This window comes from Amborella trichopoda, chromosome 3, assembly GCF_054954075.1.
Source record: "Amborella trichopoda isolate Santa Cruz 75 chromosome 3, AtrichopodaSantaCruz75HAP2 v2.0, whole genome shotgun sequence".
In the NCBI taxonomy this organism is placed as follows: Eukaryota; Viridiplantae; Streptophyta; class Magnoliopsida; order Amborellales; family Amborellaceae; genus Amborella; species Amborella trichopoda.
In genome coordinates, this window is record NC_142338.1 from 36351415 (window position 1) to 36372760 (window position 21346).

At 37.7% G+C, this 21346-nt stretch overlaps 1 protein-coding gene across 7 annotated transcripts in view; it reads right to left on the reverse strand.

Moving 5' to 3' along the window:
• LOC18422500 (callose synthase 7) overlaps positions 1 to 21346 on the reverse strand; it is a 93056-nt gene that overhangs the window by 44671 nt on the left and 27039 nt on the right. For 4 of the 7 annotated variants that reach the window (XR_016052452.1, XR_016052451.1, XM_020667607.2 and 1 more), the window contains 12 exons: positions 21100 to 21212; positions 20885 to 20972; positions 20649 to 20759; positions 20416 to 20553; positions 20162 to 20254; positions 19950 to 20041; positions 19653 to 19776; positions 15810 to 15944; positions 15622 to 15698; positions 15448 to 15535; positions 8041 to 8163; positions 7832 to 7949 (listed from right to left, as the gene is read on the reverse strand). Coding sequence is in view for 4 of the 7 variants with exons in the window: in XM_020667607.2 (XP_020523266.1) it covers positions 7832 to 7949; positions 8041 to 8163; positions 15448 to 15535; positions 15622 to 15698; positions 15810 to 15944; positions 19653 to 19776; positions 19950 to 20041; positions 20162 to 20254; positions 20416 to 20553; positions 20649 to 20759; positions 20885 to 20972; positions 21100 to 21212 (1300 nt within the window). In the remaining 3 variants the exon portion in view is untranslated. Of the gene's footprint in view, positions 1 to 7831; positions 7950 to 8040; positions 8164 to 15447; positions 15536 to 15621; positions 15699 to 15809; positions 15945 to 19652; positions 19777 to 19949; positions 20042 to 20161; positions 20255 to 20415; positions 20554 to 20648; positions 20760 to 20884; positions 20973 to 21099; positions 21213 to 21346 lie in introns of those variants that run through there. The other 3 variants (XM_088862492.1, XM_020667612.2, XM_088862495.1) reach the window with 2 other exon arrangements.

Here is a 21346-nt window from a genome sequence, read left to right on the forward strand (position 1 = left end):
GGAAAATCCTTGCTTCATATATAACTTATGCTTGACAATTTATATGCATTGCTGAACTTGCTTATTTCCTTTCTCTGTGTTCTAAATAGATGTCAAGATCAACATAGTTATTGTTATTTGTATCACACCATGCAATTCATTGTTCTTGTCTTTTCAAAGTGATCGATGCTCTACTCCTCTAGCTACTCATATCTCTTATCTTCCAAAATTACTCGCTGCTCTGCTAAGCTCACTGTACAAAGGGGAAACCGATGGACCAAAAGGTGGAAAACAACCAGCACAAAGTCTAGCAAGGAGCAAGGCAAGATCAAGAACTTGCACAAAGACAGCAAGGAGTAGCTAAAGAAGCAGGAAAAGTGTGCAAAGCAACAGAGAAAAAAGTAAAAATTCCAACAGAAACTCCAGCGATGGCAAGGAATGTCATAGATGAGTCAACTAAAGGATAGGGACAGGAGATCAAGGTCAGATTTTCAAAAAACAAACAATTAACTTGGAGGGCCGGATACAAGAAAGGCTATGAATACACTCCTGAAAATCTGGAAGGCGATGATGGAAAGGCATCTCCCTTCTCTTGAGGAGCACGTTCCTCAGGATGGATACGTGGAGAAAATTCCACCATGCACCATGTGATCAAGGGCCTCTGGAACACAATATTTCAACTCTTTTTCCAATAGATGAGGTGCCCTCCGAATCACCTATATCAAAGTCACTCCAAATATGATTGTGATGCATAAAGATATAAGAAATACAGCAAATCAAGGCCCAAGAACAAGAGAAGAAATAAGACCCAGTCTAATACAAATCTCAATTTACATACAAGGATTGTTAAGTTCGGATCTTTGTCCAATCTGCGCCATCCCATAAGGTGACTTTCAATGAGTTAAAGCAACTCAGTTTCCAGCTACAAAGCTGGAATTCAAATAACTACAGAGTTTGACTGCAAAGTTAAAGCTACAAGGTTTCTCGATTTATCTACTATTTAATTCAGATATCTACCACATCCTTCATTATTCATCACAAACTAATATTGGATCCTTAATTCTAATTATCACCTTAAATATAAAACTTTACTCATGGTAGTACTAGAAAAAAATGTGTCAAAATCTTGTTCATCACTCAAATTGAAGTCTCTTCAAAAACCCTATGTACTTCTGCCAAGCATTGCAAACCCCCATTTGAAAATAATAGAAAATCAGTTAAATGTATCATTCTCATACAATTTGATGAATGAGGCTAATAAGTCTGCAACTGCTGAAGCATTCAACGAATGATCACCTTTTGCCACTCTACAAACAATCTCTCAAGATAGCCATGGTTTAACTTAACAAATCACCATATGAAGTACCACAAATTTGTCAAAATATCTATTAAATGCTGTTGAATCAATTCACTAAACGATTTTTAGAAAGCCACAAGCATGGAGAATCTATTGTTGCCTTTCTCTATCTCTTTGTTTCAGAGAGATGTATTACATCAAAAAGTTCTTGTAGATGTACCTGCTTAAATGGATTAAATCTTTCTGCCGAGGTCATGATTCCAATTCGGAATCCCCCGATTTGGCGATTCTGACAAGGAATCTTTGCAGAACCGATTTCCTAGAACTCAAGAATCTCAATTCCTATATTTAGGAATCTCATTTCAAACCTTTACAAAAGCTCTATCAAATTATTTATGGAATCTCGTTCCTAACATCTTCGAATCCCAATTCCAATTTTTATTGAATCTTGATTCCACATTTGTTGATACCTGATTTAACATGTAATGAATCTTGATTCGTTTTGGTTTGAATCCATAGCATCAAGTACCTCAATTCGTAGGTGCATAGAACTGTGATTCAATTAACATGCAATCTTGCTTCGACCTCTATAGAATCTTGATCCGAACTATTTTGGAATCTTGATTCCACGAAATCTAATATTGTTGTTCAAAGGTGCACAAACTTGCGATTCGTTGTACATGCAATCTCACCTCAAATATTTATGGATTTTGATTTCAATTATTTGGAAACCCAACAAGAACACATTGTTTCTGATGGTTTATAAGCGCTCCAAATAGTAATCCAATGAATGTAGTGCTGAAGCATTTGTAACTCGAATCAACTCTCAAATGCAAAATGCAAATATTTAGATTTAAGCGATACTCAAAATGTACAATTCTAATATCTTTTGTAGGTACTAGAGGAAAGTATAACTAGGGCATCGGAGCATTAAATTCAAGAGAACTTTATCCTTTGAGAATTAAGATTTCAATATCTTCACCCTCATTTTCACAAGGCACAAAGCCCTCGGTATGAACGGGATTGGCACTCTTCTTTTTATTTGTTTTTCTTTTTTGGAGAAGTGATGTTTTCTAGGTCAAATCTCTCTTTGTTTTGCACAACCGATGCTTACAATACCAAGCATCAAATTACTCATGTGACAACCCAGATTTTTCCTGGCCAGTTAGAGTGCATGGTGGGATAAGGAGGAAGGAAGAACAAGAAGGGAGAGCGCGCAATGATGTGCGCACGGCAATAGGAGAAAGAAGCAGTGCCGGCTGTGTAGAGACCAGCGCCGGCTGTGTAGAGAAGCAGCACAAGCTGTGTAGAGAAGCAGCGCTGGCTGTGTAGAGACCAGCGCCGGCTGTGTAGAGAAGCAGCGCCGACTGTGTAGAGAAGCAGCGCTGGATGTGTAGAGAAGCAGCGCCGGCTGTGTAGAGAAGCAGCGCCGGCCGTGTGGAGACCAGCGCTGGCTGTGCGGCTGTGTAGAGAAGCAACGTCGGCTGTGTAGAGACCAGCACCGGCTACGTCTCTAACTTGCATGAGTTGTGTATGTCGCTTGTTATATGCATGTTGATTTGCGATCCACTTGTCCAGATTTTTTTGAGCGTCTTGGTGACACTTGGCCAGCTATCCCAAGAATACTTAAGCCTCTTTTCTCACCCACGCCATTCATTCTTACTTCATCTCTCTCTCTTTAAGACACAAGGTTTGAAGAAGTGACTGTTGGAGGGCAGCCATTGTTGGGCAGGTGAGAGCTGTGAGAAGAGGAGTTGAGAAGGCACCATTGTTATTCATGTAAGTGGATCCATGATAATGGTGAATGTTGAGAAGGAATGTATGATTCTTAGATTATGTAAGAAATGCATGTTATGTGTGTACATTGTGAGAGAATGGTTGTTATCATGTTCTTCACCATGTAATGAAGGTCGTGGAATGTGTTCGTGAGACATGTTCTATGCCACTATGAAATTCTAAAATTATGTGTGTTCATGAAAGAGGCTTTTGAACAGTCAAATGGGGTCCGACTGACCTCAAATCACCACCATTGGAAAGATGTACGAGTCTAGTAAAATGTTTGTTTTAGCCCACTGTTGAAATTCTTTACAAAAATGAAGTTATGTTTCAAAATGAGAAGGTACATCATTGTTGACTGTTTTCCTGGATTTTTCACTAATACCACTATGGTCACTAATTTTAACTAACCAAAAGAACTTCATTTTTGACCAAACCACAGCCATTTGAAAGATTTTTGAATGGGCTAAAATTTGCATATATAAACTATTTTGAAATTCTTCCTAGATTGAAAGTTATACTTCGTTTTATGAAGGTATATCACTATCACCTTGTTTGCCACGAATTTTTTAACCACCAAATGGAATCCAAATGCTTTCAAGTTTTCTTTCTTAGAAGATATACGTCTTGGCTTAAACTTTGATTTTGAAACCGTCACAAGTTGCTTCACGGTTTGGGAGCTATAGTGATATGAAGCAGGGTATGCCGTCGTCCCTTATGCACCGCAGGGTGCAACTAGTAAACCCTCTCCTCTTTGAACATTTAAACGCCGGCTATGTAGAAAAGCAGCGCCGACTGTGTAGAGAAGCACCACTGGCTGTGTAGAGAGCAGCGCCGGCTGTGTAGAGGAGCAGCGCCGGCTGTGTAGAGAAGCAGCGCCAGTAGTGTAGAGATCAACGCTGGCTATGTCTCTGACATTCATGAGTTGTGTATGTCACTTGTTATATGCATGCTGATTTGAGAGACACTTGTCCAGATGTTTTTTGAGCCTCTTGGTGACACTTGGCCAGCCACCTCAAACCCAAGAATACTTAAGCCTCTTTTGTCACCCACGCCATTCATTCTTACTTCGTTTTATGAAGGTGTATCACTGTGGGCAGTTTTGATAAAATCCAGAACTATCACCCTATTTGCCACGAATTTTGAACCACCAAATGAAATCCAAATGCTTTCAAGTTTGCTTTGTTAGAAAGATATGCATCTTGGCTTAAACTTTGATTTTGAAACCGTCATAAGTTGCTTCACGGTTTCGGAGTTATAGTGATATGAAGCAGGGTATGTCGACGTCTCCTGTGCACTGCAGGGTGCAGCTAGTAAACCCTCTCCTCTTTGAACCTTTAAGAGGTCAAACAGGGTCCAATTGTCTTCAAACCAATCCCGTTTGAAGGATAGGTGTGTTTGGTACAAAATTGGTTTTGGAATCACCTTCAAACCCTAAATGGTTTAAAAGTTACGACCTTAATGGTGAGCGCATGTCTTTGCCCTTGATGGCAGGAAATTAAGCAGTAAGGCTTAACTGAAATAATGATACTGTTACTATGGTACTATCATTATGATACTGTTTAAATGTGATATTGCTACTATCATGATGAGATACTGATATCGTTATAAATGTGAATGATGGTACCATGCTGCTTATGTGATATATGAATGGGTACCTACTATGTTAATGATGGTACCATGCTGCTTTTGTGATATATGAATGGGTACCTACTGTGTGAATGATGGTATCATGCTGCTTTTGTGATATATGAATAAGTACCTACTGTGTGAATGATGGTACCATGCTGCTTTTGTGATATATGAATGGGTACCTACTGTGTGAATGATGGTATCATGCTGCTTATGTGATATTTGAATGGGTACCTACTGTGTGAATGATGGTACCATGCTGCTTATTGTGATATATGAATGGGTACCTACTGTGTGAATGATGGTAACATATTGTTTATTGTGATATATGAATGGGTACCTATTGTGTGAATGATGGTACCATGCTGTTTATTGTGATATATGAATGGGTACCTACTGTGTGAATGATGATACCATGCTGCTTATGTGATATATGAATGAGCACCTACTGTGTGAATGATGGTGTTGGGAAGGGCACCGACTGTGTGAATGATATTGCCGGCAGCTGCGATCTTCCCCTGACTCTCCAGGATAGGACGGGAGTTAGGATGTGAGTAATTGGGAGGGTCGCACCCCTCATATTTATATGGGTACTATGCATTGGGTCACCCAATGGTAGTGTAACGCCCTCTCGCCAGAAGGGCATAAGGAGAGGGTCGTGTCTTGCAAGACCACTGCCTATCGAAAACCCCAAAACGCGCTGGGGTGTGTGTGTGTGTGAGGGCATTACGAAGTGGAACATCCACTTGTCATTGTCCTCCCTCCTGAATGAGGGTAAAGGTTTTAGGCAACAGGATTCACTTAGCCTGTGCGATGGGACTTCTACTTTGGGAGTAGGGCCTTACTAGTTTTGTAACTATGATCTGTTGTCCTTACTATTCTGCTTTAAGAAAGGTGTTTATGGCTTATGTATTGTTTATTGAATTGCTTTTATCATGTTACTATTAGAATGTTGAGAAGCATATTGAGAGACTTCACTTGATGCCTTGTGAATACATGTGCATTGCATATTACTATCACTGTTATATTAATTGAAATGCAATGGTGTAGATCTGTTAACTGGGCTTTTAGCTCTCTCCATCTTAATTTCATAATAGTAGAGTGAAGGGTGGTGGCATCTGTGCTAAAGGTGGGTGGCCGTTTGGAGGTTGAAGCTCGAAGTCGAGAAGTTTGGAAAGCCGTCCTCCGAAGCCTTTCATAGTATGTTTTGGTAATCTCAGCAATATAATGTATATTTTATATTGTGTATTTTGGGCCAGTAGTGCCTTGAAGGAATGGTAAAGACTTTGGATATTGATTGAGTGAAAGAGTTGTACTTTTGATTTGACATTTGTCTGTTGAATGGATTTATTCTAGTTTTCTTTCATTTTTTGCTCTTGACTCCGTGTTTTCATGCGTTGAGCCACTCCCACCTGAGTGACGTTCGCGACCTCCGATCGCGATCCCGAGCTCTGTCGCCCTCCGGCAGGGGTCAAGGGGTGGGGTCGTGACAACTCGACATGATATCAAGTTACAAGTTACAATCATCTTTTTGTCATATATTTTACAGCAAATGACCAACATAAACCGAGTGGCATGTGTTCTTTATAGACTGATTTCATTAATCGTAGATTGTAATGATCCATTAGAGAGATTGTAAGTCAATAAAGTTAAAAATATTGTACACATAGATGCGTGCCAAGTTGATCAGAGAATGGACTCTTTGTTTTGGACAACCGATGCTAACGATACCAAGCATCAAATTACTCGACATGCAATCTCAAGTTACAAGATGCAATCATCTTTTTGTCATATATTTTACAGCAAATGACCAACATAAACCGAGTAGCATGTGTTCTTTATAGACTGATTTCATTAATCGTGGATTGTAATGATCCATTAGAGAGATTGTAAGTCGATAAAGTTAAAAATAATGTACACATAGATGCATGCCAAGTTGATCAGAGAATGGACTCTTTCTTGCATAATTTAAGCTTGTATGGCATTATTGGACTGTTGTTTTTGCAATAAACTATAAATGGTTTGGTAATACTTTATTGTCAAGAAGAACAAAGAATCAAAACTATCCATGTATCTACTTGATGATTGATCATAAGGGGTTACAGATCTCGATTGCCAAATAGGTCGAAACTCGAATCCATACTGCTATGAATCTCGATTCCAATTTAGGTCGAATATCGATTCCAAACAGGTATTAATCTAGATTTGAAATGCCTAGAAGTCACGATTCCAAAGATGCCGAAATCTCGATTCTATAAATGAATGAATTTCGATTCATATTGGTCGATTCCAAATAGGTCGGAAAATCAATTCCATAGAGCTAGAAATCTTGATTCCCCATCTATGTAGAGATCTCGATTCCATTTTGGTCGAATCTTGATTCTTATAAAAAAGGAATCTCGCTTCCCACGATTCCTCCATAGAAAATTTAGGTTGAATCTCAATTCCAAACTGGTGTGAATCTAGATTCGAAATGCCTAGGAATCTTGATTCCAAAGATGTTGAAATCTCAATTCTATAAATGAAGGAATTTCGATTCATATTGATCGATTCCAAATAGGTCAGAAACACAATTCCATAGAGCTAGGAATCTCAATTCCCCATCTATGTAAGGATCTCGATTGGTCGAATCTTGATTCCTATAAAACAGGAAACTCGCTTACCACCATTCCCCTTCTATGGAGATTGATTCTTAAAATAGGAATCTTCTAGCCGGCCTTGATTTCGCGATTCCAATGCTTAAAATGATTCGGATTCGGAATCATTTCCAACAAGATGGGCATAGAAGCTTAAGTGTCATGGAGGTAGGCAATCTTTGAGAAGACATGTCATATTGCTATCCCATATTTAACTATACCATGTACATAGCAAAATAAATAGGGAGATGGATAGGCTAGCTAATAAGGTGTATCCCGAGAGATTCGTTGTCTACTTTATAATTGGAAATTCATTGTTTTTGCATGTGCTTGCATCATTATGATGATATCTTCTCATCCACTAGGTGTCCATATTTCTGTGCAAGTAATGTAATTTGCAACCAATCAAAGAAAGCTATCAAGATATATTATCAGTACTATTAAGATTTATGACGAATATTCACAACTCAAATCTGATTTCAATGTGTTGATGGGGTCATGATACTTTTACCTTGCAGGAAATTGAGTACTGCAGCAGTTATAAAGATACTTGAGACACTTTTAAACACATCCTCATTGATTAATGCAGTAATTGAGCCTTGAGGGCTCCATGCAATGATCACCATAGCCTACAACCAAAAGCCACGATCAAGTCAATTACCACAACACTTCAAATGAGATAGCCAGCAACAGCTACATTAACCAACAAATATATCATACCTGGAAAGCCAATATAAAGAATATCCACATTCGATCAAAACTTCGAAACAGGTGAAAGAAGGTACGAACTTCAACAAAATTGGTCTTGGGCTTCCTTTCTCCACCTCTTTGATCAAAATGTCTCTGAACAAAAGCACAAAAACAATAAATAAATGAGATAATATAGTAAACAGAAAGCACCTAGAAGATGAAACATCGAAGAAAACAAATCAAGGTGGAATCATCCTTTTAGATCCCAATGCATTCTTCACAAATTCACAGTAATGCAGACCCTACTTACTACTAAAATATAAAACTCCTGGAACAAAATTAAACCACAATAAAATATGCATCAACATCATCCAAATGATTCTCATTCTAAATAAGATTCTATCCAAGACAAATGCCCAAATAAGGGCATGGAACCTCAAGGTCTAAAGCAATTCGGGCCTTCTTAGCACGTATACTCTAAGAGGTTGTTTGCATGCCTGAAAAAGATTACTAAGAAATTGTTTTCCAAGGAGATTGCCCATATCTGCCATTTGGATTCAAAATCTCCGGCAGAAATTTTTCCCACTGGAAAATTGTTTTCTACATTTTGAAGCTCCAAATAGAGAAATTGATTTTCTCCCCAAAAGTTAAAAATTTAATTTCTCTACCAGATTTCCTTATGGAGCAAAACAAAAATAAAATAAAATAAAACGAGCATGTAGATTGTTTAGGCCAGGACAAGAAAGAGCAATCTCTTCCATCTCTCTCTCTCTCTCTCTCTCTCTCTCTCTCTCTCTCTCACACACACACACAATTATCCTTGTATGTTTATCTCTTTTCTCTCTCTCTGTATCTCCTAGTTCATCGAAATCTCTTTCTAATTTTATAATGCTCAAGCCATTTCCTGCTCTCTCTTTCTCTACGACGTTTGTCTTTAGAGATACCTTGTGTTTAACCCCCTTTTCCATGTAGACCAGGTTGCCTCTAGATGATATCCAAACAGCAACAACACGTTTTAGAGAGAATGTCCTTTGCAAGGTATGATTTCTCAGGATATAGCTTTTTTCAGATAAACTCCGCCATGGCAGGTCCCAAGCTAGTCATGCCGCTCCCAAGCTCGAATAAAGGAGGGTTGTATTAGGTAGGGCAGTCAACGTCAAATTTTGCCACATCATTTCATGAAAGCCAAACCCAAATAGTTGGGATAAGGCTCAGATGATGATGATGATGATACTTGTCTTTAGACCATTTTTTTTCTAAAGATCCAAACGGAGCCTAAAGATCTGCAAAGATTCTATACCTTAGTAAAAAATCAAATGGGTCATTTAGAAATGACTTAGTTATATGATGCACAAATGTGAAAGAAACTAAAGGAAAAAGAAAATAGTGCAAAGCCAGGACAAGAGAGATTTGCACATGGCATCAAAGAAAAATAAGGAAGGTTGAGACCCAAATTTACAAATCTCAAATTAGAAAAAAAATTTCAAAAGTTACAAATTTCAAGAATTGAGTTTTGATCATCTACTATCGAAAACATTAAAAACAAGAAGGTTGCACGTGGGACAAAAGTTTATATGCAAAAAGATTGCAAGAAACTGCTTGGATTCACTCATATGGACATTACATCACACAGAAGTTAATGCAAGAGATGTTTAGATCCATATTTGGTGAAATTCAATCTAACACAACTACTTATCATGTGTGTGTGCTTAATTGAAAAGTTTGGTTGAAAGAGGGTTGCTTTGAAAAGTTAACCTTCTTCAAAAGACAAATAGAGAGGTTGCTTTGAAGGACATCAAAACAAGGAAAAACAAACAACTAATTACAAGCAATAGACAAGAAACAAATAAAGGAGAAGCTAGAGAAAGAATAGAGCATGTAGGGACTTAAGGCCACACCTCGGCATTCTCATTTGTTAATGTTGTGACTATAACAGTCATGTAGCAGTCTTGTATAATGGACTACAACAGCCATGTAACAGTCTTGTAATGGCCTACAACAACATGTAACAGTCTTGCATAATGGACTGTAACAGCCATGTAACAGTCTTGCATAATGGGTTGTAAAATCTATATAACAGTTATGCATAATGGGCTATAACAGCCATGTAATAATCATGCCTAATGGGGTGTAACTCCCATTGGGATCTATGTATATATAGGACACATCACCTGAGGATTTGAATATAGAAGACATCTATATTTTTTTATCTTGTGCTTGAATTTACTCTCTTTTCTCTCTCAATTGTAACATGATATCAAAGCAAGGCTTGAAACCTTAGGATATCCAGTTGTTCTGGTGATCCTAGAAGGCTAGAATCAATGATTTTTTTTTTCTTCTTGGGCTTGAAGCTGTGGTGTATCAGCAACCTCGTATTCCCAGCAAGATCATCTTTCTTTTACAAATAAGTAAGTTTTCATCCCAAACTCCGTTCTTTTTCAGCAACCTCATATTTCTAGCAATCTCACATTTTCAGCAACCTCAAATTTCCAGCAACCTCATATTTCTAGCAATTTCACATTTCCAGCAACCTCATAGTAATCCCAAACTCCTTTCTTTTTCAGCAACCTCATATTTCCAGCAACATCGTATTTCCAGACAACCTCATATTTCCAACAATCTCACATTCCCAACAACCTAACATTTGAAACTACGAATTAGTACCTTGAAAAAAAAAAGAAGCCTTAGGGTTTCCAGTTAGAGAGAGAAGGAAAATGTCATAAATTAAGCTTAATATTTCCTTGGGAAGAAATCAATCTGACCACTCAAGATGATAATTAATATAGTCAAGCAAAATGGGACAAAAACTACTTAGAATGGTCCCAATCTGCTAAAATATTTATAGGTAACCGGAGGAAGCCTCCTACAAATAATTCAGCCCATGATGAATATGAAAGTGAGAACTTGACAGTAATGGCATGGCTCCTTCATTCCATGCAGCCAACTATCAGCAAAGGGCTACTGTTTCTTAAGACCGCAAAGAATATATGGGAGGCAATAGCCAAGACATACTCATACCGAGATGATATGGCTAGGATTTACAAATTTCATTGTGAAATAGTGAATTTGCAGCAAGGAGAAATGACTGCGGAAGAGAAATTTGGGATATTTGGGATATTAAGCAGGAAGAACTAGACTACTATCAGCCAATTAATCTTATAGTTAATGACATTAAAACACTGGCGCAACAAGGGATCTTTGAGTTAATAGCAAGCCTGCATCCTAACTTTGAATTATGTAAGAGGGAAGGCTAGCAAAAAGGCCATTGCAAAAGGAAAAAAACTCAAGCATTCATTTTGAATGAGAAGCCTTTGAAACAAGCTTCAAGCAAGGAAAAGCCGGTAAGAAATGACCAAAATCATGCCCACTTTCTCCTGTAGAAAAGGAGAAACTCAAATGCGCCTATTGTGGTAAGAAGAGACACACTCGGGAGCACTGTTGAGACTTGCATCCACACTTGAGAGCAAAACTAAGGAATGCAATTGCTCGTATTGTATCGAGCGAGGGAGAGGGAACCTCAACCATACAACCAAATGATCTCAATCCAAGAAATTAGGCCATCTAAGATTTAAAGCACCAGTTGACTATCTCAAGGCTTCACTCATCTCTAAGTCACCGATAGAGCAGCCAGGTTCATTGCTTAACTTTAACCTTCCTTTCATGCATACCTTTACTCTACTTCCTCTATTCCTATTCCCACCAAATGTTTTTGAATATATTCCCACCAAATATATAGATGCATTTGCTCATCCACAATGGAAAGCGGCCATGATTGAGGAAATGATTGCCTTCGAGAAGCAACGAACTTGGGATATAATTGATCGGCTAGAAAGACATAATGTGGTTGGATGCAAGTACGTGTATACTTTGAAGCACAAACCAGATGGTTCAAGTAAGAGATACAAAGCTCGTCTGGTGGCTAAGGGTTTTACGTAGTTATATGGGGTTGACTATAAGGAGACTTTTGCTCCTGTAGCAAAATTGAAATCAGTATGGGTACTTTCATCTATTGTAGTTAACACGAAATAGCCACTCCACCAATTAGATATGAAGAATACTTTTCTTCATGGAAATCTGCAACAGATAGGATATATGGCTGCATTACCACTTGTGTATCCTCAATGGGAGAAAAGGAAGGTATGTAAATTGAAAAAAGCTATATATCGACTGAAACAATCACCTCAGGCTTGGTCTGAAAAATTCAGTATGGCAGTATGTCAGATTGGATTTCATAGAAGTGTTTCATATCATACATTATTTGTTAAAAGATATTTCTTGTTCACCATAATAGTGATAGTGTATGTGGATGATATAGTGCTCACAGGAAATAATGATCACGATACTCAAAAAGTGAAAGATTCTTTGGGGTTGTTTTTGACATCAAGGATCTTGATCTATTGAAATACCTTCTTGGAATAAAGGTAGCAAGGTCTAAACAAGGAATTTTTTTTGTTTCAAAGAAAGTACACTCTCGATCTTCTCAATGACACAGGAATGCTTAAGGACAAACCAGAAGAATCTCCTATTGACGTTAACCACAAATTATATAATCAGCAGTCAGAGCCTCTGGGTAATCCTGGTGTATATCAGAGATTAGTGAGGAGACTTATTTATTTGACTATCACAGGGCCAGACATTGCATACAATGTAAGTGTGGCAAATCAGTCTTATGCACGCATCATGCTCCCATCACTTGGAGGTTGTTTATCGCATTTTACGATATTTGAAATCTGCTACAGGGAGTGGGCTACTTTATACCAGTCATGTTCACCTTGACGTACAACATTTCTGCAATGCAGATTGGGCTTAGTGTTCTCTTGATCGAAGATTCACCAGTGTCTACTTTATGATAAAGGGTATTAATTTAGTCACATGGAAGAGTAAGAAGAAGAGTGTTGTAGCTCGATCTTCAACAGAAGCTGAGTATTAAGCAACGGCAAGTGCTACATGTGAAATAATTTGGATTTGTTCTCTTCTTCAAGAGACGGGTATTAATGTATTAGCTCCTGTTCCTCTATATTGTGATTATCCAGGGGCAATTTATATTGCTTCAAACCCTGTATTTCATGAAAGAACCGAGAATATTGAAATCAATTGTCACTTCGTCAGAGGTCACTTTAAAAACAATATATACTCCACGGTATGTGTGACCTAGGCTTGTCCCTAGGGGGAACTTGTAATCTATAGACTAGATTATGTCCCCTCACCTATTGGCTGACTTTGGTAGCCAATCATGAACTCATGTGATGGATTGTAGTTCATAGAAACTACTGGGTCAATTTGAGAAAGAGATTGTGGTTCATGGTCTCTAGTAAAAGATAGAGTGCTTCAGTAATTTTGTATTCTCTTTAACACAGTTGGAATTGAATCCCATCAAATTAATTTGATTATAAATGATTTTAAATTGACAAAACAAATTTTTAGAAGTCTCTGGATATTTTATTTTCTCAAAACAGATTTATAAATAGGCTTAAAATGAATTTTCAGTATTTAATTATTTAGAGAGAAAAATAAAATAGTAAATATTTTCTAAAAGTCATTTTATTAATTTTATAATTACTAATACACATGGGGGCCCATTATTCTCCATGGCCCCCATTAATTTAGAACATGTTGGGAGGTGTGTGGGGCCCACTAGAGCCCCATGGGTGGCATATCCCACATAGTGCACCTTCTTGCCATCCCACATAGTGCACCTTCTTTCTTATTTTGTGGCATGCAAGTTGGCCCCTCAATCAATTGAAAAACAAATGAAGGTTTTGCCATGATAGATATTTTGACTTTTCAAAGTGGTATGTGTAGATAATGAATGGAAATAAAAAGAAAGAGAAACATATTTTTCATGTATTAAATATTTGATGGAATTAGGTTAAGGAAGCTGAAGGATAAAGTTCTAACAACTTCCATTAGATCATGATGGCCAATCTATAGATTGTAAGGGTAAGATCTCACACCCCACAGGTTTCCAATGATCAATGGTCTAGATCAAATCTCTATAAGGATGGCTAATTCTAGAAACCCTAACCATAATCATAAGTTTATATAATGCCTCATTGTGGGGGGGGGGGCAAATCTCTACGCCTCAAGTAACATCTCTCTTCTCCCAAAAAAAGGTGGCACACCACCTTCACTAATCTCTTTAGCTTCATGTCAGCCCCTTCTCTTCATACTCAAAAAAATTTTAAGAAAAGAAAAAGGGGGCACGGCCCATACACATAGATCAAGGGGCCAAGGTCTATGTTCAATTCTAGGCTTGAATTTACCAAGCAGTTTACGAGCGCATATCCATTTTTGTTTTTAGGTTGGTCACTTGGATGAGTAAGCTACATTCCTGAAATCTCAGGCATTAAAAATAATCCCAATTAAGTTTTTGCCTGAGGAAGCAAGTGTACAATTTGTTTCGATAGGACAATATAATCATATGTGTGCTATTAATTGATATATTGTTTAGGTGTATGCACGACCACATACATAAAAACGGTAATCCAATCCACATACGAAAATAGACAGAATTTTAGATTTGATTATGAGGCTGCAAGGGGGGAAGAGAGAGAGAGAGAGAGAGAGAGAGAGAGAGAGAGAGAGAGAGCCTTCCAAACAGGGAATTATGACCCTCGAGGGGATGGACAAAGGCTCCCAGTAACAAACCAAAACCAACAGGAAAGAATAACAGTGCACATTTCCCTACAGTTCTACCCAATCTCCCATAGGTCACTCACCATTCTAACATAATAATCACAGTAATTATCATGTTTACAATTACAAATTCACTAAAAGCACTCAACCATATAAAACAGTAACAGCCTATGTGAGAATTTTAAGTTTGGATTCTGAACAATGACATTCAGATCGCAATGTTAAGATTTTCCATTGAGCAGAAATAAGAATAGAAATCATCTAATTCATGCACTGCAGAACTTTGAACATCTTGTGCACTTTCATCACTAAGATTTTTCCATTGACCACAATGTTATAAGCATTGAAATCATCAAGGTTTTATATGCATGGAATAACTATAAACATCTCATACAATTTCATAGCTTGTTTAAGATGGATTACTGCATTAAACTTGTCATACAAGATCAAATCATCAGAAGCATCAAAAATGATATCTGGGCAACAATTTGTCTCATATCATAACTATTACTTTCATTCAACTCAAAAACTCCTCATGACTGGTTGTGGAAGAGCAATAAGTGCCTTAATCCTCAGCTTAGTGATAGACATCAGGACAAGGGCAAAGCCTTGTTGTTTGTCCCTAAAAGAATAAACAAGCTAATCCACACTTTCTTTTGGTTAGGGAAGAACCTAAATGCATGTTCAGTATGTTTATTGGCAGAGAACATGTGGCATAACAAAAGGTCTTAACAGTGTATATCTCTGAGCATGTATGCATACAAAAATGGCAGAAAAAGTAAAAAGAAAATGGGAATAAACCTCATCCTTGGCATGCAACTCTCTGGAATGTACAAAAAAATCAGATTCAAGGTTCATTGGCCATCCAATTTTGAAACATTTATCTGACCTGCAAAAGCAACACTATTATCCTGCAACCATCCAGCCGGCCAAAATAGCATGCAAAAGAACAAGTTCAAGTTCTGTAATACTTGCCAAAAGTATTCATTTAGATCGTCGTAATTTCTCCATTTTGAATGGCTAGCAGTCCCACCTTTACTTTTCTTTGCTTCCTTTTTTTGCGCCATGCCAGAAAAAAATTAGATATGACCATGTGCACCTTAAACCAATTTGAGAGGAGCAAGGTAAAGTATGCAGAAAAGAAGTCAATTCAATTGTTATACCTCACGCACGACATTGTAAATTGGAGTCACGACTTCATGCAGAAATGCCTCTTCTCCTGTGTACGCTGGCTTGTAATCACCCCCACTGGCGGCAGATACTTTACCAAGTAATATTCCATAAAGTTCATCTGCCATCTTGTAGACAAAACCATCAAAAATCAAAAGAGTGCCCAAAGGTTACTACAAATATAAACATAATTCTTATTTATGAGGATGTAACTAGTCACACAAATATTGATTTGCATTTTGCAATAAGTAGTCATGATTCCATAAAAAGGACCACTCTCCCAATGTGCTCAACTAAATCTTTTCATATCAGGTCAGAAAGATGACCAGAATACTGCTTTCAAGCATGAACAATGACTAAAAAAGACTGAGAATCTCAAATTGTAAGTCAACTATGTTGTTTTGAGTTCATCATGGACAGAGAAATCAATTGGATCGTAAAATGGCCTGCAATTTGAGCCTTTGATGCGAGGCTAAAAGTTCATAAAAAGAGGTGCTTCTGTCCCTTCGGAAGGCAAATGGCAAATCGCCAGGAATTATTATCATTGCTCACATTCTTACCTCCACCGCTGATTTAGGCCCCTAAGCTGCATCAGTAAATCCACATTCCTTTTATGTGCTAATCAACCAAAATATGGCGTCATCAAGCTAAACAAATATGTACCTCCAAAGTAACACCAGTAAGGGGTGCTTCTAGAGATTGTATTGGTAGAGTCCGGAGCTCTTTCACTAGCCTTACAGGGTTTTGGGATGCAACCACAGTGGAGGCCTTAGTCCTTTTGGAGGGTTTGAGGATATTTTTTGCATCATTCTCTAGGCTATTACTCACCAAAGGAGATTAGATCAATGCGATAAGGTGGACTAAGAAGGAAACTGAGTATCCATGGTGTGTTGCTGATGCAATGGAGAGATATTGCATCTTAGTGGATTCTTGAAGTCCTGCTGGCACACTCATTATCAGGCCGCAAGTTTGCAAGAGCATAATAGGACTTAACTGCAGGTCCCAATGGTCCCTCATCTTTATCTTAGACACATCTCTCTCACTTCTATATTCCCTACATTTCCACTTTCTTCCCATCCTCCTCTTCGATGTATACAACTTAGTTTCTCTGTACTCATCTTCAGCACAACTTGATTTAGACCTCTTTTAACTTATTTCAAACATCAATAGGGAGAAAACAAAGCAAAAAAAAAAGGAGACATCACTAAAAGCTAGCCAAAGGAAGCTGTTCAACCTTCAGAAGAGCTCCTATCCACTACTTCTGTAACTAAAATGAGAAAGACAATAATAATAGACTCCCCTCATACACAAAATGGAAGGAAATTCAAAATAATAAATGTTTAATAATTAACGTATAAGTGTAATAGCAGGGACATCTAAATATTCTTTTTTCATAACGTATTGCTATGAATACATGTTCTTTTTTATTGAAGCAGCGGGGTATGTAGTTGGATTTCTTATGTCCCTTCTGTAGCAACCATGACGACAGCCTCTTTCATCTATTATTTTAATATCCTTTGCTCATGGAGTATGGAGATCATTAGCCTGGAGATGTGGAAAACGGTTCGTCCTTGGTCCTTCTGCCCCTGAGTTACTTAAGTGGTGGTTGCTTTTTAGGTTTAAATCTCATGGTCTTCATAATATCTGGTCTTCCATGTTCAAGCACCAGAAGCCACCAGGAGATAACAACTTGTGAAACGGATTACCTTACATGTTCAAGCACTAGCAGAAATTAAAAAGTGGTCTTTCCATTTATCAGAAAAAACCATTATAGGTAAACTTCAGATAAATTGGCACCAACAGAAGCCAAAATATCGTATCCCAGTGGCGTGGTCATTTCTTGAGGTTCAAAATTGCAAGCTCAATATTGATGGTGCTTCCTTGAGAAATCCAGGTCTAGCAAGTGGAGGTGGAGTCAAAAGGAACAGTGAGGGTGGTTTTGTTGCGGCTTTTGCAAAACATTTTGGATTTGCTTCTAATAACCATGCAAAGTTCTAGGCCCTTGAAGAAGGCATTCAGTTGGTTCATCAGAGAAATTGCTTTCCAATTCAGATTGAAAGCAATTCGGCCCTACTTGTGAATGTCATTCAGAATCGATGCCATGCTCCATGGCGGCTACAGACAATTGCAGATAACTGTCATACCAAACTTTCCATTGCACATATTTTCAGGAGGCAAATATGGTTGTTGATGCGCTCGCTGAGAGAGCATATGTTGGCCTGGTGCTACTGTGTGGCGTTGTAGACCACTAGATTTTCTTTCTCCTCTTTTACTACATGACATGGTACAAATGCCCTATTATAGGGTTGCACGTTAATTGTTCTTCTTTTTACATCTGTTAATGAAAAATCGAGTAGGGACCTTCTCCCCCACTAACTTACCCAAAAAAAAGAATGAGTTCATCTAACCACATCCTCAACTAGGGGCACACCTGTTCAATAATTTAAGTCCATTCCAACCCATCAACTATTAGGAAACTGCAATAAGCCTACATTACCGCTCCTTTGAAACTTTTGTAGCAATGGTTACACAAGACAAGTCGAACAACAATCATTCTCGAAGGAAATAAGTATAGCATCTGCCAATTGACATAAAGAAATAGATACAATTAAGTGTCTCCCAATCAAACCTGTCAAAATCAACCAAGATAGGCAGTAATTGCAAGACAACAAAATCTAGTCAACCTTATCTTTCTTCACCTGAACAGCTATGATTCACGGAAAGGGAAAAATCTAAGAGGAACTCTTAAGCACCCCGGTAAAAAATACCACAGAAATACACAAAAATCCTAGGACGTTACCATATGTCGTCATCACCTTACATCCCACATTCCATGACAACCATTGTTCTCACATTGTCCCAGTATCTCTTCAAGTATCCATATTTCACATTTCTCACACTGCATTCCTCTCCCACAATTCACAGGTTCACCCTCAAATGTTGGGGCCACCTAACAAATAAGTCCCTCCAGCTCGAATTTTTTCGATTTTCACCTATGCTTCCTTTTATTGTGGCCATGATATCCCTTTTCTCTTACAATGAATGCAACAAGTCACCACACTCGTAAGATGAGGATAACATAATTGGTCAACATGCATATAAGCCAGAAACAACAGCTTTGTTTTATGGTTAATTCCTTATGAAAAATAAATTAACTGCCCATCTCCTATAGAAAACACGCCTCAAGCTATAGATGGAGTGAAAGGACCCCCCAATCACCAACTTAAGAATGTGCCCACATATACTTCCCAATGGGGCAGTGGGCATCACTAGCATCTCTTTAACCACAAGCAAAAGGTGGTGTCTAAGGTAATTGGCAAAGGACGATGTCCTACTTGCGGTAACTTTATTGATGGATAACCAGACATCCATTAATCATCCACACTTATCAATAGACGATAAAACTAAACCTTTGTCTGCTTATAAGTCCACCCTCATTTGTAAGGGGGACAATGTCACACATCCACTATTTGTGGATAAGCATGCGTGGTGAATGGTCATTACGAATACCCAAAAGCACACTTTCCGTGAATATTACTATGTGTTTTTTAGGACCAAATAAATCTATCAAAAGAATAAATAAGTAAATAAATAAATATGTATATATATTTGCCAATCTCATAGGCTCCCAGAGCTAAAAACCATCAAGGTTGCTAGAGACAAAATTGAGGCCCCATAATTCTATAGTTTATCATGGATTGAACTAGAGAAACATAAAAAGTAAAATCTAAGCCAACATCATAGACCATCATAAAAGAATTCCAAAAGAGCTTGGACATATCAAATTATATCAAGCTGAGAGCATAAAATATCATAGGAATCTAAGGAAGATTTACTTTATGGAAGACATAACAAAGACATTCAGGCATAAACCGTAAATTTGACGCTTCCCCCCAAATGAGAAGATAGAGTGCAATGTACATGAGTTCCAACTGTTGTCTCTCTGGGGTAGTTGGGACACTGCATAGAACGGAACAAAGAGAAGACATTAATTTCAACATCCAATAGTGGGTAAAGGTAGAAAACATTTTTACTGAGATAAGTGGGTAACAACACTAGAATCTGCAAATAAGACACCATTACTTTCAAAATTCAAAGTTTAAATGGCAGTATATCCAATGTAATATACATACTTAAGGTTAGGTTTAACATGCAAATATGCACACCATGACAAATAATTTTTGAATATCTTGTCCTTCACATATCCAACGGCAGCACCATCCAACTGTAGATACAGAGAAGTAACATAATATCAATAATCCAATTCAAAATTCAGTAGAGAGGACAGTAAGAGAAAAAGCAGTGAAACACATATCCCAGTATAAAAAAAATTAAAAAATAGAACCTGGAAATTCTCTTCCTGGGAGGATCTCTTCCTTATGCTGACATTCGCCAGTAGCAATATTAGGTGCTCACGCTGATTTGCCACATTCCCATCCTTTATACGCAGAATTTCCAGGATGAGATAAAACCATAGTATGCATTAATTTTCAGAAACCACATCCCCGATGATGGGTGGTTGTCGGGAAACATTCCATATAAATATATTCCAAACATGTAAGGAAAACTGAAAAGTGATAATGAAAAAATTTTACTCACCTGAAATCCAAAGACTACCCCAAGCCACTCAAGCAAATCATGGACTGACTTCTCCTTATCATCAACCGTACGTAGAGCATTAGGTGAAAGCTGTGGAAGGTTATCAATCTTGCGCAAAGCATTGACTGCTGCTTTAATCTAGTAGCCACAGAAAGCAAAAGAATTAAATATTATGGAACAAACCTAGCACAATTTCAAGATAGATATCAAACTGTAGCTAACATGACCTATACCTCAGGCAGTTCCATGACTGGTTGAGTAGCACCTGAAGTATGAAGCGGAAGAATATTGTACTGTACATAATGCTCCTTCTTAAGCTCAACTTCTTTAGCATATCTGTTTATCTACAAAAGATATTGCAGCACTGTGAGTTCTGCACTCTTCTCATATCATAAACATTTTCATTGACAAAAAATTTCTGAGACAAGTTATAGACATCTGATACAAGATATTAACATTATAATCTTACCTCATCATCAACCTTCTCATGAGGAACCACAGTTCTCAGCACATCGTACAGCACAGTTGCAATCTGATAATTTTTTGCCATTTCCTCGCTGAAATTTAGGACAAGAAAAATGAAACAGACAACATATATTGGAGTTTAATTGCATTACTATAGCATCATTTGCTGAAAGAAAATAATAATAATTGTCAATTAGAGCACATAAAGGTGTTCCTCACGGTTTTCTTTTAACAGGGCCTTCTTTGACATTTTCTTCATAGAACTGCTGGTAGAACTTTTGTATTTCCCTTGGATCGGTTTTGGCTAATATAGGTTTCGTTTCCTCTTCGTCCTGAAATGACCATAAGCATCAACTTTTACCTTTGACAACTTCAAACCATGCAATTGCAGTACAAAAATAACTCACTAGTGTTATTGTTTGAAAATAACAGTATCATATAAACCTTAAATGGAAATGATGAAACT